Source organism: Hyla sarda, chromosome 2, assembly GCF_029499605.1.
Source record: "Hyla sarda isolate aHylSar1 chromosome 2, aHylSar1.hap1, whole genome shotgun sequence".
In the NCBI taxonomy this organism is placed as follows: Eukaryota; Metazoa; Chordata; class Amphibia; order Anura; family Hylidae; genus Hyla; species Hyla sarda.
Genome location: NC_079190.1, coordinates 384,723,809 through 384,740,068, shown reverse-complemented (window position 1 = coordinate 384,740,068; position 16,260 = coordinate 384,723,809). Strand labels below are relative to the sequence as shown.

The 16,260-nt window shown below is 40.5% G+C and overlaps 1 protein-coding gene across 5 annotated transcripts in view; it reads right to left on the bottom strand.

Moving 5' to 3' along the window:
• The window catches only part of TSPOAP1 (TSPO associated protein 1), a 224,871-nt gene that overhangs the window by 41,567 nt on the left and 167,044 nt on the right, over window positions 1–16,260 (bottom strand). For all 5 annotated transcript variants that reach the window (XM_056558563.1, XM_056558562.1, XM_056558564.1 and 2 more), the window contains 5 exons: window positions 6,049–6,236; window positions 5,761–5,870; window positions 3,341–3,450; window positions 1,477–2,280; window positions 1,035–1,186 (listed from right to left, as the gene is read on the bottom strand). In XM_056558563.1, coding sequence (XP_056414538.1) covers window positions 1,035–1,186; window positions 1,477–2,280; window positions 3,341–3,450; window positions 5,761–5,870; window positions 6,049–6,236 — 1,364 coding nt within the window. The remainder of the gene's footprint in view (window positions 1–1,034; window positions 1,187–1,476; window positions 2,281–3,340; window positions 3,451–5,760; window positions 5,871–6,048; window positions 6,237–16,260) is intronic.

Below are 16,260 nucleotides of genomic sequence, written 5' to 3'. Positions count from 1 at the left end.
CACTACTAAGGCTGTATTCCACGAGAAACAGAGCTAATAATTTTCTTCTAAAAACGGCACTACACCTGTCCTCCGTTTGTGTGTAGTATTAAAACTTGGCTCCATTCACTTCAACTGAACGGAGCATTTTTAATGTCTATGAAGAGACAGAGTTGCAATCATTTTCGTGACAAATGTTTTCAGTTTTGTTAAAGAGGTACTTTTTTTTTTTTTTTTTTTTTTTTTAAATCAACTGGTGCCAGAAAGTTAAACAGATTTATAAATTACTTTATTAAAAAATCTTAATCCTTCCAGTAGTTATTAGCTGCTGAATACTACAGCAGAAATTCTTTTCTTTTTGCAACACAGAGCTCTCTGCTGACATCATGACCACAGTGCTCTCTGCTGACATCTCTGTCCATTTTAGGAACTGACCAGAGCAGCATATGTTTGCTATGGGGATTTTCACCTACTCTGGACAGTTCTTAAAATGGACAGAGATGTCAGCAGAGAGCACTGTGCTTGTGATGTCAGCAAAGAGCTCTCTGTTCCAAAAAGAAAATAATTTCCTCTAGTATTCAGCAGCTAATGAGTACAACAGTACTAATTTACAAATCTGTTTAATTTTCTGGCACCAGTTGATTTAAAAATAAAATAAATGTTTCCATATGAGTACCCCTTTAATTAAAAAAAAAAACAACAAAAAAAAAAAAACAACAAAAAAAAAAACAGCTGAAGTGAGGAGGGAGCCTTACAGTGACAGGGAGAAGTGTTTAAGTGTCACTGTATGGAGGAGGGGGCATATTAGTCTTCGAACAGTGGATTTTATTTAGCAGTATTGTGGTAGAATACAAACCTGACAAACTAAAATAAAACTTGCCAACAAAATTAACACTGGCACTGAGCTGCAATAACACACAGAACCTGAGGACAAGAGTGGTGCTGTTTTTGGAGATAATCAGCTGTTTTTTCTAATTCTGGAAACCCCCATTAACTGAGTAGTATAGAACTTAAAATGGAGCATACACATGCCTGACCCAAACAAGCGAGGCTACCTTTTGTCCGTCAGCATACACTGCATAGCCCGTTACTCTGACTCCATTAGATGTCCCTGCTGCATCTATTGTCACTGGTAACCATGTGATTAGCAGAACACCAGGTTTTGGACCTAATTCAACCTGTACATCAAGGGGAGCATCTGGAGGACCTGTAAGAAATGTGGTTACATATTAAACCCATAATACTGTAAAGAAGTTAAACTAATAATAAAGAAGTTAAAAAAATTATAATTCAAACATAAAACTTAAGCTGATAAACATCAAAAAGGGGATATTCCCATCTGATATAGTGATGTAATTTAACTATGATATGCCATCACTCAGTGGGTAAAACTGAATAGTAAGCAGAAGGATTGATTCTTTGGTTTAGCATATCCAGATTCAATGTTGTAAAGAACTGATAGCATAAAAAAAGTGATTGAAAATACCAATCTGTTACCTGCAGCAGGAGTGGTCAGTTGCATTACTGTAGTCTTTGGCTCTCTCCTTTCAAGAGGCAACTCCAATGGAATCCTCTGGGGTCGGGCTTCCACTTTTACATTATACATGGTGCTGGGTCTCAAGTTGCTAAATGTGTACCAATAAGTCCCTGCCTTAGCCAAACCACAGCTTTCCTCATTAAGATACAAGGCATGTGAATAGTTGCTGTTACATGGCTGCCATGTTATTTCAGCAGACGTAGCTGATAGGCTGCGAACGCGTAGTTGCGTTGGAGCAAGTGTGTAACCATGGCCAACTAACAAAGTGCAACGCATTCGATCTGAACAACCACTGTCTGTCATGCTTTGTACAGAAATCCGATAAGTACGGGTTTTCAGCTCAAGTTTCTCAATCAAGGCTTTAGTTTGTCCTCCACAGCGAACATTTTGCCGAAGTTCATTATCTACATAGATATTATAACTTAAGATATTTCCACTGCCTGCAGCTACAAGAGGAGGGTCCCATCCAACCACTATACTACGAGCAAGCTGTTTAATAAGGGTAAGCTTTCGAGGGTAAGGCACGGCTGAGACATCTCTAGCTCCCTCACTATTTCCTTGCATGGGCAATGGACTGAGGCTGCTTCCATCGTCGTCCTCTTCACTTCTCTCTATGCTGCTTCCACTCAAAAAGCTAATGTCCTGCCCAGAACTCCGTGACAGCTCATTTGTTTCAGCTGGGTGAAAGGCTATCATGTCATCATCAGAGACACGTTCCACAAAGTTTGAAGGAACAAGTCCACGCCTTCCATCCATCAACTCTCCTGTTAGAAAATAAAGTTTAAAATATTAAAAGAAAGACTATAGTCCCTTCATATTTTCATTAATTTAGAGCAAACAATAGCACCTTGCTGAGGCTTTAAAAGGGTACTCCCGTGGAAAACTTATTTTTTTTATTTTTTTTAAATCAACTGGTGCCAGAAAGTTAAAACAGATTTGTAAATCACTTCTATTAAAAAATCTTAATCCTTCCAGTACTTTTTAGGGGCTTTATACTAAAAAGAAATCCAAGAAAAGCATTTCCTCTGATGTCATGACCACAGTGCTCTCTGCTGTCCATTTTAGGAACTGTCCAGAGCAGGAAAAAAATCCCCATAGAAAATATATGCTGCTCTGGACAGTTCCTAAAATGGACAGCAGAGGTCAGCAGAGAGCACTGTGGTCATGACATCAGAGGAAATGCATTTCTTTTTTGGATTTCTCTTTAGTATACAGCCCCTAAAAAGTACTGGAAGGATTAAGATTTTTTTAATAGAAGTGATTTACAAATCTGTTTAACTTTCTGGCACCAGTTGATTTAAAAAAAAAAAAAAAAAAAGGTTTCCACTGGAGTACCCCTTTAAACTGTGCTTCAATTCACATTAACAAATTTAAAAGGGGTTGTTTGGTTCGCACAACCACATAAGAGACTGTAGGTCTCTAAGGACCAACCTTTTGCAGGATTATTACTGCCATGAACTGCTGAGTAATTCTAACTAAGCGATAAGCGAGAATTTCTCATGTGGTGGTGGTGGTGCTGCTGCAGGGAAAATGGAAAATTAAACTATGTAAATTAAAATAAATTGTTAGCCACTCATTGTAATATGTTTTCTATATCCAAGAGAAACCCTACTTGCTGTTTCCATCTGTAGCTAAGTAGGGGAGGTTTCTGATGAGAGAACCCTTTTATTAGCTTAATATGCCCTATGAAAGGACATACAGAAGGGGGTGTAGAAATAATAATTAAAAGAAAACTCCACCTACATTTGACAGTATTTATAGTACAGTCATACTATGGACCAAGTAAGTTCATATTCAGCTAGTGATATAATAAAGGTTACCCACCTTCAAAAAATCCATCATCATCCATTTCCCCATAGATGTAAATGTATTCCCCAGCTGTGAGGGGGAGTTCTGCTTCAGGATTCTCATTGGGACCATCAAAAGGATTGTAGCTATAAAGTGTAAAACAATATCATTTCTTTCTAATACAAATCACATGTAATGCGTTTATGAGTTCCCAAATTAGGGTGCATTAACATCTAGGATTTGTCCATCCAGCAGCCTGATATGGCGGGAGAATTTGAAAACTGCTTCCTGCTGTGTTGCTGCCGGATCCATGTTGTACCCCATTGATTTTAATGAACCACAGGAGTCAGCTATTGTCTCCCAGTTTCCTAATTTTCCGGCCATATTCATTTTTTGTAACCAGTGATCTGCTGCGCTTTTCAGTCCAATTCAAAAACAATGAGGAAAATCAGCCAATAGGAGACATTTCCCAACTCTGAGCTTATTGAAATCAATGTGGTATGGTGTGAATCTGGCAGCAATACAGCAAGAGGCGGTTTTAAAATTCTCCCGCCGTATCCAGCTGCCGGATCCACAAATCCTAGATGTGGATGCTCCCTTACTTCTACCACATACAGCTCATGAAAATGGCCTATTCATTTTTAAGGATCCATTTTTAAGATGTGCACATTTTCTGTGGATTTAACTATAGCAGCAAAGTGCAGAATTTTTAATCTCAACCACATGCATTGCAAAAAAAAAAAAACAAACACACACATGCAGGTTTCTAAAATCTCAACCACACGCTGCAAATTTACTGAGGATTTTCCCCTGACTTCAATGGAAAAAGTTGAAATTCACAATAAAACTGAACATTTTGCATCAAAATCCACAACTGGAGAATTTTAATACCAGATTTACCATGACAGAATGCTGAAAACATTTATAATGCTGTGTGCCAAAATGAATAGTAAAATGCACCGCACTAAATACTTTTCCTTTAACTCAAAAAAATGGGTGTGGCTAAGGAACATCTATATTTAAGCCACATTTACAAAGCAGACTACACTTTTCTGTCGTGCATTATAAGCCAAGATAGAATTAGTGTAAAATAATTTTTTGGAGCATTTCCATTTGGCGTTAAAGTAATTACAGACCACGCACCATTGTTGTGTTTGTGCATGTAATTGTAATTACATGCACAAACTTTGACAGCCTATCTTTGTACTAGTTAGGTTTTAAACAATATTCGTAAAGCATCCGCCCAATTACTTTACTTAGAATATTAGGATATTATCCACAAGTCTGCAGCAGCAAATCCGCAGCATTTCCTTAGTAGGCGGCCTTTCAGTGGAGTCACTCAAAAATGCATTGCAGTCTATGGGGACAGCAATCCTAATGCCAACCTGAAGATCACCGGCTGGAATTCCGTCAGGAGATTCTGTGGTGTGAACCCAGCCTTGCTGTACAAACACTTTGGAGGAGGGCAAGACCAGAGTATATGTAACATTGCTTTTCAGATGCCTTTTTGATGACTAAATAACGTTAACTAACCCTAAACTTAAAGCGTACCTGTCATCGTGCAAAAAATAAAAATAAAATAAAAGTGATATGTAACTCAGTACCTAATACTGATCATGTACATTAAGTGTTATGTGTCTAGGACCTATATATCCCTAACAAATAGCAATTATATGTTGCTCACTTGCTTTGTCCTCTTGCCTTCTGGAGGGGGCGTGTCCACTTCTCTCCCTCACTGTGATGACTCATCTGCTCTGAGTCTGAGAGCAGCCTGGTAGTCTGCAAATCACTGCACAGTAGTTTTTATGCACACATTTTCTATCTGTTCCTAGTAAAGCTGGATGCTAATCAAAATAGCTGTCCCTATGTGTGTCATTCAGCTTTCACAGACGCCTGAATGTCTGATCAGCTTCTGTTATTCAGGAGTCAGAACGCTTTGGCTGGGAGTTGTAGTTTTGCAACAGCTGGAGCTGCAGTGTTTGTAAAGCACTGTTGCCTTTAGTTGTTGCAAAACAACAACTCCCAGCATGCCCACACATCCTTTGTCTGAAGTTTTGCAAGAGCTGGAGGCACACAGCTGGAGAATACACAGCTCTAAAACAGAGTTTTACAAAGATTGTACGGGGGGTGCAGCAGGGGGTGCTGTTGCAAAACTACAACTCCCATCACGGTAGTTGTAGTTTAGGAACAGCTGAAGGCTGTAGTGGTGCAATGGTGGTTTCCTATACTGGATACCAACACACTTTACGGCCGGTATGCAGTATGCTGCAAAATACAGAGTTGTCTGTCTGCATAAAGACAGATGACCCCTAGTGGTGGCTATTTTCATTTTAGATTTTTTAGTAAAATTATTTTTTTTTTAAATAAATGTATATTTAAAAAAGTCATTTTAGCAGTAGTACTACAAAATATGAACAAAATGTAATAATGATAGTGCCTCTTTAAGATAATATCACCTGTATCTTGCAAGAAAAACTTGCAGTTTAGCACTGGAGCGGGTTTCTGGTTCAGGATTTAATGAAATGCTGTCTGCTTCAAGCTCTTCCATTTCACTGGCAGTATCCACCTAAAAAATATTAGGAAAATTTTTTTACCTTGAAGAAAAGGTAGACAACACAAAAACTCTTCAATGAAACATGTATAAAGTATGTTGTAAATATATCAAAAGGTAAAGGTTTCTATAATATCAAGTCTCTATAGTAATATACTGAATTCTAACCAAAAGTGGCAAACTCCTGTCTTACTTCTGGAGTAGGACAAGACTTGGAACTATCAGGTGTGGACTCTGATTTTGATGGATTGTGTGGCGTTTCAAGCTTTTGATTTTCTTTGGCAAGCGGTTGAATTGGTGCCCCAACATTGGCGACATTGTGGCTTGGCTCTGGTGCTTCTGGTATCTGTTTTTTCTCCTCATCCTTAGTCTTTTCATTTACTGTCAAGAGAACAGGCTGGTTAACATCTGTAACCAAACATGATATGATAAACTATATGACATAATCCTTTCACCAATAAGAACACAATAATTATAACATGCACACCACACAGCTTTGTTTTTGTTTTTTTTTACCATTATTGCATATTGTTGTTACTGCATGCGTACAGTACACCAATCTATAGTCTGATTTCACTGAAGAGGTCCAGAGGTTCAGTAGGTGGTTCTCATCAGTGATTGATAGACCTCAGAGTACAAACATTAATATAGAAACATCCACTAATCCTGTCCACTGGACTCTTAAAACGTAAAACTTTTTTTTTATAAATGTCAGTAACTCTGACATGTCACCTAGACAACTCAAAAGTTTTGATTGGTCAAGGTCTCCGTGCCAAGACCCTGCTGATCTTTAGATATAGCCCGGTGAGGCGTGCAGTAGTGCGCTTCACTCCCCAGCTTGGGGCTTGCTCCAGGAGATGGACACCATAGACTATAACGGAGACCTTTCAAAATATTTGACATGTCTGCATAACAGGGTCATTTAGAAAAGCTTTGAACTTAACACCTTAAACCTAAATTGAGTAGAGATTAAGATCAATAAAGTTATACTGAATCTTCCTACAAAACAACATATCAGTCAGTTAATCTTCTCCTGCTCTATAACATGATACCTGCAGATTAGACTGCATTTTCAATGTGACTAGTCCCCTTTAACTGCCCCCATTAGAACGCCCATACACACAGTTGCCTCTTACTATGCGGGCAAGAACAATGCAGCAAAGTAGTTTTGCCCATGTGGCTCGTACAGGTAAAACGTGTTGAACCCATGTTTTTTCCCCCTATACAAGCTGTTTATCCTTAAACCTCATTACAAAATTGAGGACATTTTCAATAAAAACTCCTGCAGTCGCGTCATCACTCTGGACGTATCGCAATCAAGCCGGCCGACTGCGCATGCGCAGTAAGTCTCAGAGTTTATAACCCAGCAAATTCATAACCCATTAGTTGGCGGAAAGTATTGTAATCAAAACATTATACAGCATATACTTTATTAATATTTGACATATATCCGGACAAGTTTTAAAATTATAATATTTTTCTATAGCAGGATGGTTGCAATAGTGGCGTTCTCAGTTGCGATCCTGGCTGTGGAGAAGATCCTTTACATAGATGAGTGATGTGACATATGTGTCCCCAATATATCTAAAACAAATAAAAAAAAAAAATTTTGTTTGATACAAAAGTATTTTTTACAGATTAAAATAAATACCAACGAATCGTGCAAAACATTCCTGGGCAGGATGAAGAATAGAAAAGGTAGATAAAATTAGATTGTGGAAAATATTGAGAAAAAAGAAAAGAAAAGAGGGGCGCACCGGAAGAAGCCAGTCCCTCTGGCGAAACGTCGGGCTGTAAGGGCTCACTACCTCTGCAAACCACTGGGTATTTATATGTATTACTATATTGTTTTTCTACTACATATGTAACTAGTATGTGCACTTGCACTTATTATGTAAATTTTTTTTACTTTGCTATTGTATGAGTCTTTACTGATAGTTAATCTCTTTCTATTCCTGTTCTCAGGAATTGTTGTATTTTTAAGTAGATTTTATCGTTCCTCAATAAAGCTTAACATTTTGTGAACCCTGTTAATGCTTTCTTCTTTCAGGTTATATTATATGTCAAATATTAATAAAGTATATGCTGTATAATGTTTTGATTACAATACTTTCCGCCAACTAACGGGTTATGAATTCGCTGGGTTATAAACCCTGAGACTTACTGTGCTTGCGCAGCCGGCCGGCTTGATCGCGATACGTCCAGAGTGATGACGCGATCGCCGGACCCGTCAGCGCAGAAAAACGATGTTGGGGAGTACGGGTAAGGGCAGTTACGCACCTTATCGGCTCGCATTGTTGTGAGCTGCCAGAAGCGGAAATGACACACTAATATGTCGGGATGTCTTCCGACACATGCGCAAAGGCTTTGTTTACAAACAGACATGTGTATGGATCCAGGCAGTGATGGTTGCGATCGGCGGGCAGAAGAAGCGATCATGAGGGATATGTGGCTGAGAGTGAAGGTACCTCTCTAATATGAGTGAATACAGGTTTTATGGCACGGATTACTATTTATGTATATTGATTGAGTTGTATATGACGGGTTTACTATGGCAACCGGTCGTCACTATGATTGACAAGACACAACCCCAATGGGATTTAAAAGAAGGTGTGGTGTTAGATAATTACACATCTATAACACATGAGCTGTAACCAATGAAATGTATTTGTTGTATATATATATATATATATATATATATATATATATATATATATATATATATATATTGCACTTTGTATAATCATGTTATGCTTGATAAAGGCTACTACTGCTGAAATGTTGTATCTAATTGGGGCTGCCGATGCTGTGATTTGTGGACTTTGCTTGTATTATCCTGGGCTGGCTGCTTGGGTATTCACATGCACGGAGGTCAGTCCCCGGTGCAGTCTCATACCATTCTTCATAATATATTTTATATATATATATATATATATATATATATATATATATATATATATATACCAAAAAACAAAGAGAGCGGCACTCCAAGTACGTGTAACCCTGTGCGGGTGTATTTATTCACACATCTGTAGAAAAGCGCAACGTTTCGGCTCCTCAATAGAGCCTTTCTCAAGGCTATATATATATATATATATATCTCAATGTGTGTATGTTCCAGCATCACGTCCAAACGGCTAAAGATATAAACATGAAACTTGGCACACATGTTACTTATGTCAACAACAAACATAGGATAGGTGATTTAACCCTTACTCACCCCCATTTGCCAGGGGTGGGGTTTATGTTTAAAGTCCCATACAAGTCAATGGGAAATATATGTTACTGCATAACTTCCAAACGGCTGGAGATATTTCCATAATACTTGGTCACGTTACTTATATGTCCACTTAAAAGATAGGATAGTTAATTTAACCCTTAACTATCCCAATTTGTGAGGGTCGGGGTTATTGTTTAAAGTCCCTTGCAAATCAATGGGAAATGTATGTTCCCACATAACTTCCGTACGGCTGGAGATCTTTCAATACCTGGTACACATATTACGGGTCGGGATAGGAGGTCGGGATATGACAACAATATATGAGGACGGGATATAAAGTCAAAAAGCTTCCTCCTTTATTTTCCTCCCCAACAAGGATTAGGAAGGAAAATCCGGGCATGCCGGGTACTCAGCTAGTGTGTGTATATTATATATAAATAAAAGTGTTACACAAAACACAGCAACATATATGGAAAGGGTTACAATTAGACTTCCATGCAAGAAACCAGTATGTGCAGAAGACAATACTTTCCCAAATTTCAGATCATGGACATACAGTGACTTATTCACTTTTTACACTTAGGTGTGCAGCATTCGTGCATAATATTATTTACATTGGTGCTTACTGTGAGAGTGAAATTCATCACTTATTGTACAAATTTTTTTTTTTAAATAAATGTGATTTGCCTTATACCCAAAACCAATTTTAAACCCACACCAACACCAAGACCAAGTGGTATTTATGCAAACATGCCCTGGGTTTCAGTACCCTCCATCGAAAGATAAATAAAGCTTGCACTGCTGCCCTCCAGGCTAATGTCTACCCAACTGATGACATCCCAGGACGATAACTCATCTAGAAGAAAGCATAAGGCATTAGCAGCTAGGATAACATCTCATTTAACAAATAACTTTAAAGGGGTTGTCCAGCAAAAGAAACAACCTGTGTATGGTGTCCAAAAGTATATTAAAACAACTTACCAATATAATGTTAATAGCCATATTGCAGAGAACTCTTCATATCAGCTCTGCTCTCTGCCTTGTAAGTGTGAGGGGGAGAGGGGGGTAGATTTGGAACAGGGCACGGGGGGGGGGGGGGGGGGATAATGAGGCACAGGGGGTTTAAGGGAAAATGAAATGGCACAGGGGGAGATGAAATGGCATAGGTGGGATAAAAGGGGGAAATAAATAAAGGGGGAAGAAATGGCACAGGGGGTGATTAATTTGCACAGAGGGTAATAAAAAGGGGATGAAATGACACAGGGGGGGATTAAGGAGAAATTATGTGGCACGGGGGGGGGGGGGGGGGTAATAAAAGGGGAAGGGATTATTTGGCACAGGGGAAATAAAGTGGCACAGAGGGATCAGACGGGGGAGTGTGAGAGGGGGGGGGGGGGGGGAGGAGAATGCAGTGGACGGCAGACGTACAGAAGCAGGCCCCTTGAGAGCCCGAGCCCCTTACAGGGGTATTGTCTGTACCATCCTGACGAAGGCCTTGTGTACAAGGTAGGGAGATTTTACTGTAAGCAAAAAAATATGAGCTCCCCTCTTCACATAAATGATCTTGAGCAAACGGGAGGGGTGAGGGGTGCAAACTGCTTTCAGTGAGTGTGACAGGACATCAAAACTACTAGCCAGACAGCTCAGCTAAAAATGAAAGATCTGTGCACTATGGCTAATAACGTTATATTAGTAAGTTGCTTTCTTATGCTTTTTGATACCATACAGAGTTTGTTTCTTCCGCTGAACAACCCATTCGGATTCCATTTTTAACACAGCCATGACAGGTATGGCAGATCTGTTTTAAAATCCTGCAAGATCACATTGACCTATAAAGAGTTCAGGAAGGTTTCTGTCAGGGTTCTGAAGTTTTGAATACAGAGAACATTAATGCAGACTAAACTATTCCTGACATCAAAAACAATGGAACGATGCGATGCATTAATTGATAATTAACATAAATTGTAATGATTCTTGGATAAAGAACCAAATAATGATGAATCTTTTTCATGTACTTACAGTGCCTTGCATAAGTAGTCACCCTCCTTGGACTTTTTTATATTTTCTCATGATATAACCACAGATTCAAAGTTATTTCATTGCAATTTTATGTAATGGCCCAACATGAAACAGTCCATCAACTCAAAGTGGAGGAAAATATTACATGGATTTCACAAATATTTATAGATACAAATCTGAAAAGTGTTTAGTGCATATGTATTCACCCCCTTAACTGTTAAACCCCTAACAAAGATCCAGAGGAACCAATTGCCTTCATAAGTTACATAATTAGTACATAAGGTCCACCTGTCTGCAATTTAAATGTGCACTGTCAGATATAAAAACTTTTTATATGTTGTACATCTTAGCAAAACAACAGTTTTTCTAATATACTTATTTAACCCCTTCAGGACGGAGCCCATTTTGGCCTTAAGGACCGGAGCGTTTTTTGCACATCTGACCACTGTCACTTAAAAACATTAATAACTCTGGATGCTTTTAGTTATTCTGATTCCGAGATTGTTTTTTCGTGACATATTCTACTTTAACATAGTGGTAAATTTTTGTCGATACTTGCATCCTTTCTTAGTGAAAAATCCGTAAATTTGATGAAAAATTTGAAAATTTTGCATTTTTCTAACTTTGAAGCTCTCTGCTTGTAAGGAAAATGTATATTACGAATACATTTTTTTTTTGGTTCACATATACAATATGTCTACTTTATGTTTGCATCATAAAATTGACGTGTTTTTACTTTTGGAAGACACCAGAGGGCTTCAACGGTCAGCAGCAATTTTCCGATTTTTCACAAAAAATTTCTAACTCAGTATTTTTCAGGGACCAGTTCAGGTTTGAAGTGGATTTGAAGGGTCTTCATATTAGAAATACCCCATAAATGACCCCATTATAAAAACTACACCCCCCAAAGTATTCAAAATAACATTCAGTAAGTGTTTTAACCCTTTAGGTGTTTCACACGAATAGCAGCAAAGTGAAGGAGAAAATTCACAATCTTCATTTTTTACACTCATGTTCTTGTAGACCCAATTTTTGAATTTTTACAATGGGTAAAAGGACAAAATTTTTACTTGTATTTGTAGCCCAATTTCTCTCGAGTAAGCACATACCTCATGTCTATGTAAAGTGTTCGGCGGGCACAGTAGAGGGCTCAGAAGCGAAGGAGCGACAAGGGGATTTTGGAGAGTACGTTTTTCTGAAATGGTTTTTGGGGGGCATGTTGCATTTAGGAAGCCCTTATGGTGCCAGAACAGCAAAAAAAAAAACACATGGCATACCATTTTGGAAACTAGACCCCTCGGGGAATGTAACATGGGATAAAGTGAACCTTAATACCCCACAGGTGTTTCACGACTTTTGCAAATGTAAAAAAAAAATAAAAATTTTACCTAAAATGCTTGTATTCCCCAAATTTTTTTATTTTTAAAAAGGGTAATAGCAGAAAATACCCCAAAAAATTTGAAGCCCAATTTCTCCTGATTCAGAAAACACCCCATATGGGGGTGAAAAGTGCTCTGCTGGCGCACTAAAGGTCTCGGAAGAGAAGGAGTCACATTTGGCTTTTTGAAAGCAAATTTTTCTCTGGGGGCATGCCGCATTTAGGAAGCCCCTATGGTGCCAGGACAGCAAAAAAAAAAACCACATGGCATATCATTTTGGAAACTAGACCCCTCGGGGAACGTAACAAGGGGTTAAGTGAACCTTTATACCCCACAGGTGTTTCACGACTTTTGCATATGTAAAAAAAAAAAAACTTTTTTTTACCTAAAATGCTTGTTTTCCCAAAAATTTTAAATTTTTAAAAAGGGTAAAAGCAGAAAATACCCCCCAAAATTTGTAACACAATTTCTCCCGAGTACGGCGATACCCCATATGGGACCCTAAACTGTTGCCTTGAAATACGACAGGGCTCCAAAGTGAGAGCGCCATGCGCATTTGAGGCCTAAATTAGGGACTTGCATAGGGGTGGACATAGGGGAATTCTACGCCAGTGATTCCCAAACAGGGTGCCTCCAGCTGTTGTAAAACTCCCAGCATGCCTGGACAGTCAACGGCTGTCCGACAATACTGGGAGTTGTTTTGCAACAGCTGGAGGCTCCGTTTTGGAAACAGTGGCGTACCAGACGTTTTTCATTTTTATTGGGGAGGGGAGGGGGGTTGTATAGGGGTATGTGTATACGTAGTGTTTTTTACTTTTTATTTTATTTTTTGTGGTAGTGTAGTGTAGTGTTTTTAGGGTGGGGGTTCACAGTAGTTTCTCGCTGGCAGTTTGAGCTGCAGCAGAAAGTTTGCGGCAGCTCAAACTTGCAACCAGATACTTACTGTAATCCTCCGCCCATGTGAGTGTACCCTGTACGTTCACATTGGGGGGGGGGGGGACATCCAGCTGTTGCATAACTACAACTCCCAGCATGCCCGTTGGCTGTCGGTGACTGCTGAGAGTTGTAGTTTTGCAACAACAGTTTGTGACCTAACTCAGTGTTTCACAACCAGTGTGCCTCCAGCTGTTGCAAAACTACAACTCCCAGCATGTACGGTGCATGGTGTACGGTGACTGCTGAGAGTTGTAGTTTGCAACAGCTGGAGGCACACCGGTCGTGAAACACTGAGTTAGGTAAAAAAAAAAAAAAGGAGTTTCACAACCAGTGTGCCTTCAGCTGTTGCAAAACTACAACTCTCAGCAGTCACCGACAGCCAACGGGCATGCTGGGAGTTGTAGTTATGCAACCAGCAGATGCACCACTACAACTCCCAGCATGCACTTTAGCTGTTTGTGCAAGCTGGGAGTTGTAGTTATACAACAGCTGAAGGTACACTTTTCCATAGAAAAAATGTGCCTCCAGCTGTTGCAAAACCATAAGTCCCAGCATGCCCATAAGGGAATGCTGGGAGTTGTGGTGGTCTGCCTCCTGCTGTTGCATAACTACAGCTCCCAGCATGCCCTTTTTGCATACTGGGAGCTGTTGCTAAGCAACAGCAGGAGGCTGTCACTTACCTCCTGCTGCTGCTCAGGGAACAGGTCAGTCCCGCCGCCGCCGCTGCTCCTGGGGCCCCGATCCCAACATTGACGCCAGGGATCGGGGTCCCCAGCACCCGGGGTGCACGTCCCGCACCCGCTCACGTCCTCCGGAAGAGGGGCGGAGCGGGTGTGGGAGTGACACCCGCAGCAGGCGCCCTGATTGGTCGGCCGGTAAACCGGCCGACGAATCAGGGCGATCGTGAGGTGGCACCAGTGCCACCTCACCCCTGCAGGCTCTGGCTGTTCGGGGCCGTCAGAGACGGCCCCGAACAGCCAGTAATTCCGAGTCACCGGGTCACTGGAGACCCGATTGACCCGGAATCGCCGCAGATCGCTGGACTGAATTGTCCAGCGATCTGCGGCGATCGCCGACATGGGGGGGCATAATGACCCCCCCTGGGATATATGCCGGGATGCCTGCTGAACGATTTCAGCAGGCATCCGGCTCCGGTCCCCAACCGGCTAGCGGTGGGGGCCGGAATTCCCACGGGCGTATGGATACGCCCTCGGTCCTTAAGGACTCGGGATGCAGGGCGTATCCATACGCCCTATGTCCTGAAGAGGTTAACCCCTTAAAGGGGTACTCCGGTGAAAACCTTTTTTCTTTTAAATCAACTGGTGGCAGAAAGTTAAACATATTTGTAAATTACTTCCATTAAAAAATCTTAATCCTTCCTGTACTTATTAGCTGCTGAATACTACAGAGGAAATTCTTTTCTTTTTGGAATGCTCTCTGATGACACCACGAGCACAGTTCTCTCTGCTGACGTTCTTATAATAATAATGCTTTATTTATTGTTGTCCTTATTGGGATTTGCACCCAAGTCCCCAGCACTGCAAGGCAGCAGTGTTAACCACTGAGCCACCATGCTGCTCTTAGCATACATCTGCTATGCACGGTTGCTAAAATGGACAGAGATGTCAGCAGAGAGCACTGTGCTCGTGATGTCATCAGTGTTCCAAAAAGAAAGGAATTTCCTCTGTAGCATTCAGCAGCTAATAAGTATTGGAAGGATTAAGATTTTTTTAATAGAAGTAATTTACAAATATGTTTAACTTTCTGCCACCAGTTGATTTAAAAGAAAAAAGGTTTTCACCGGAGTACCCCTTTAAGGACGCAGGTGATTTTCACCTTAAGGACGGAGCCGTTTTTTGCAATTCTGACCACTGTCACTTTAAGCATTAATAACTCTAAGATGCTTTTACCGATTATTCTGATATTGTTTTTTCTTGACATATTGTACTTTATTTTAGTGGTAAATTTTCGTTGTTACTTGCATCATTTCTAGGTGAAAAATCCCCAAATTTCATGAAAATTTTGAGAATTTAGCATTTTTTCTAACTTTGAAACTCTCTGCTTGTAAGGAAAATGGATATTCCAAATACATTTTTTATTGATTCACAAATACAATATGCCTACTTTATGTTGGCATCATAAAATTGACATATTGTTACTTTATGAAAAAATTAGAGGGCTTCAAAGTATAGCAGCAATTTTCAAAATTTGCATGAAAATTGCAAAATCTGAAGGGACAGATGTTAAAAAACTACAACTCCCTGCATGACTGGGCAGTCCAGACAGGCTAAGAGATGTAGTTTTGCAACATCTGGAGGGTAATAGTGGTCTCCAAACTGTGACCCTCCAGATGTTACAGTTTGGCAACCACTAGGAATACAGCAGTAAAGATCGCTTTACTGCCACCTTCCTTGATGCTCCACGCCGTCGCCTCCCTACCTGCGTCGCTGATCTCCACTGAGGTCACTGACGATCGGCGGTCCCCACGGCATCATCTTTGCAGGTACCAGCCGCCATCTTATCCCCCCCGTTCTGCCCGACATCCAGGGGTGGGCAGAGCGGGGGGTTTCCATGGCAACCCCCTGTCTTCAACTGCCATAGGTCAGCACACATTGCTGACTAATGGCAGGGGATAGGAGCAGACTGCAGCACTGCAACCTCGCTCCTATCCCTTAGGATGATTGGGGCTGTCACTGACAGCTCCAATCATCCTTATTTTCCAGGCGATCGGGTCACCAGAGACCCGATCAGCCCGGAATAGCAGAAAATTGCATGTCTGAATTTAATTATTTCAGCAGGCATCCCGGTCAGGTCCCCAATCAGCTAGTGGCGGGGACGGGAATTCCCACGG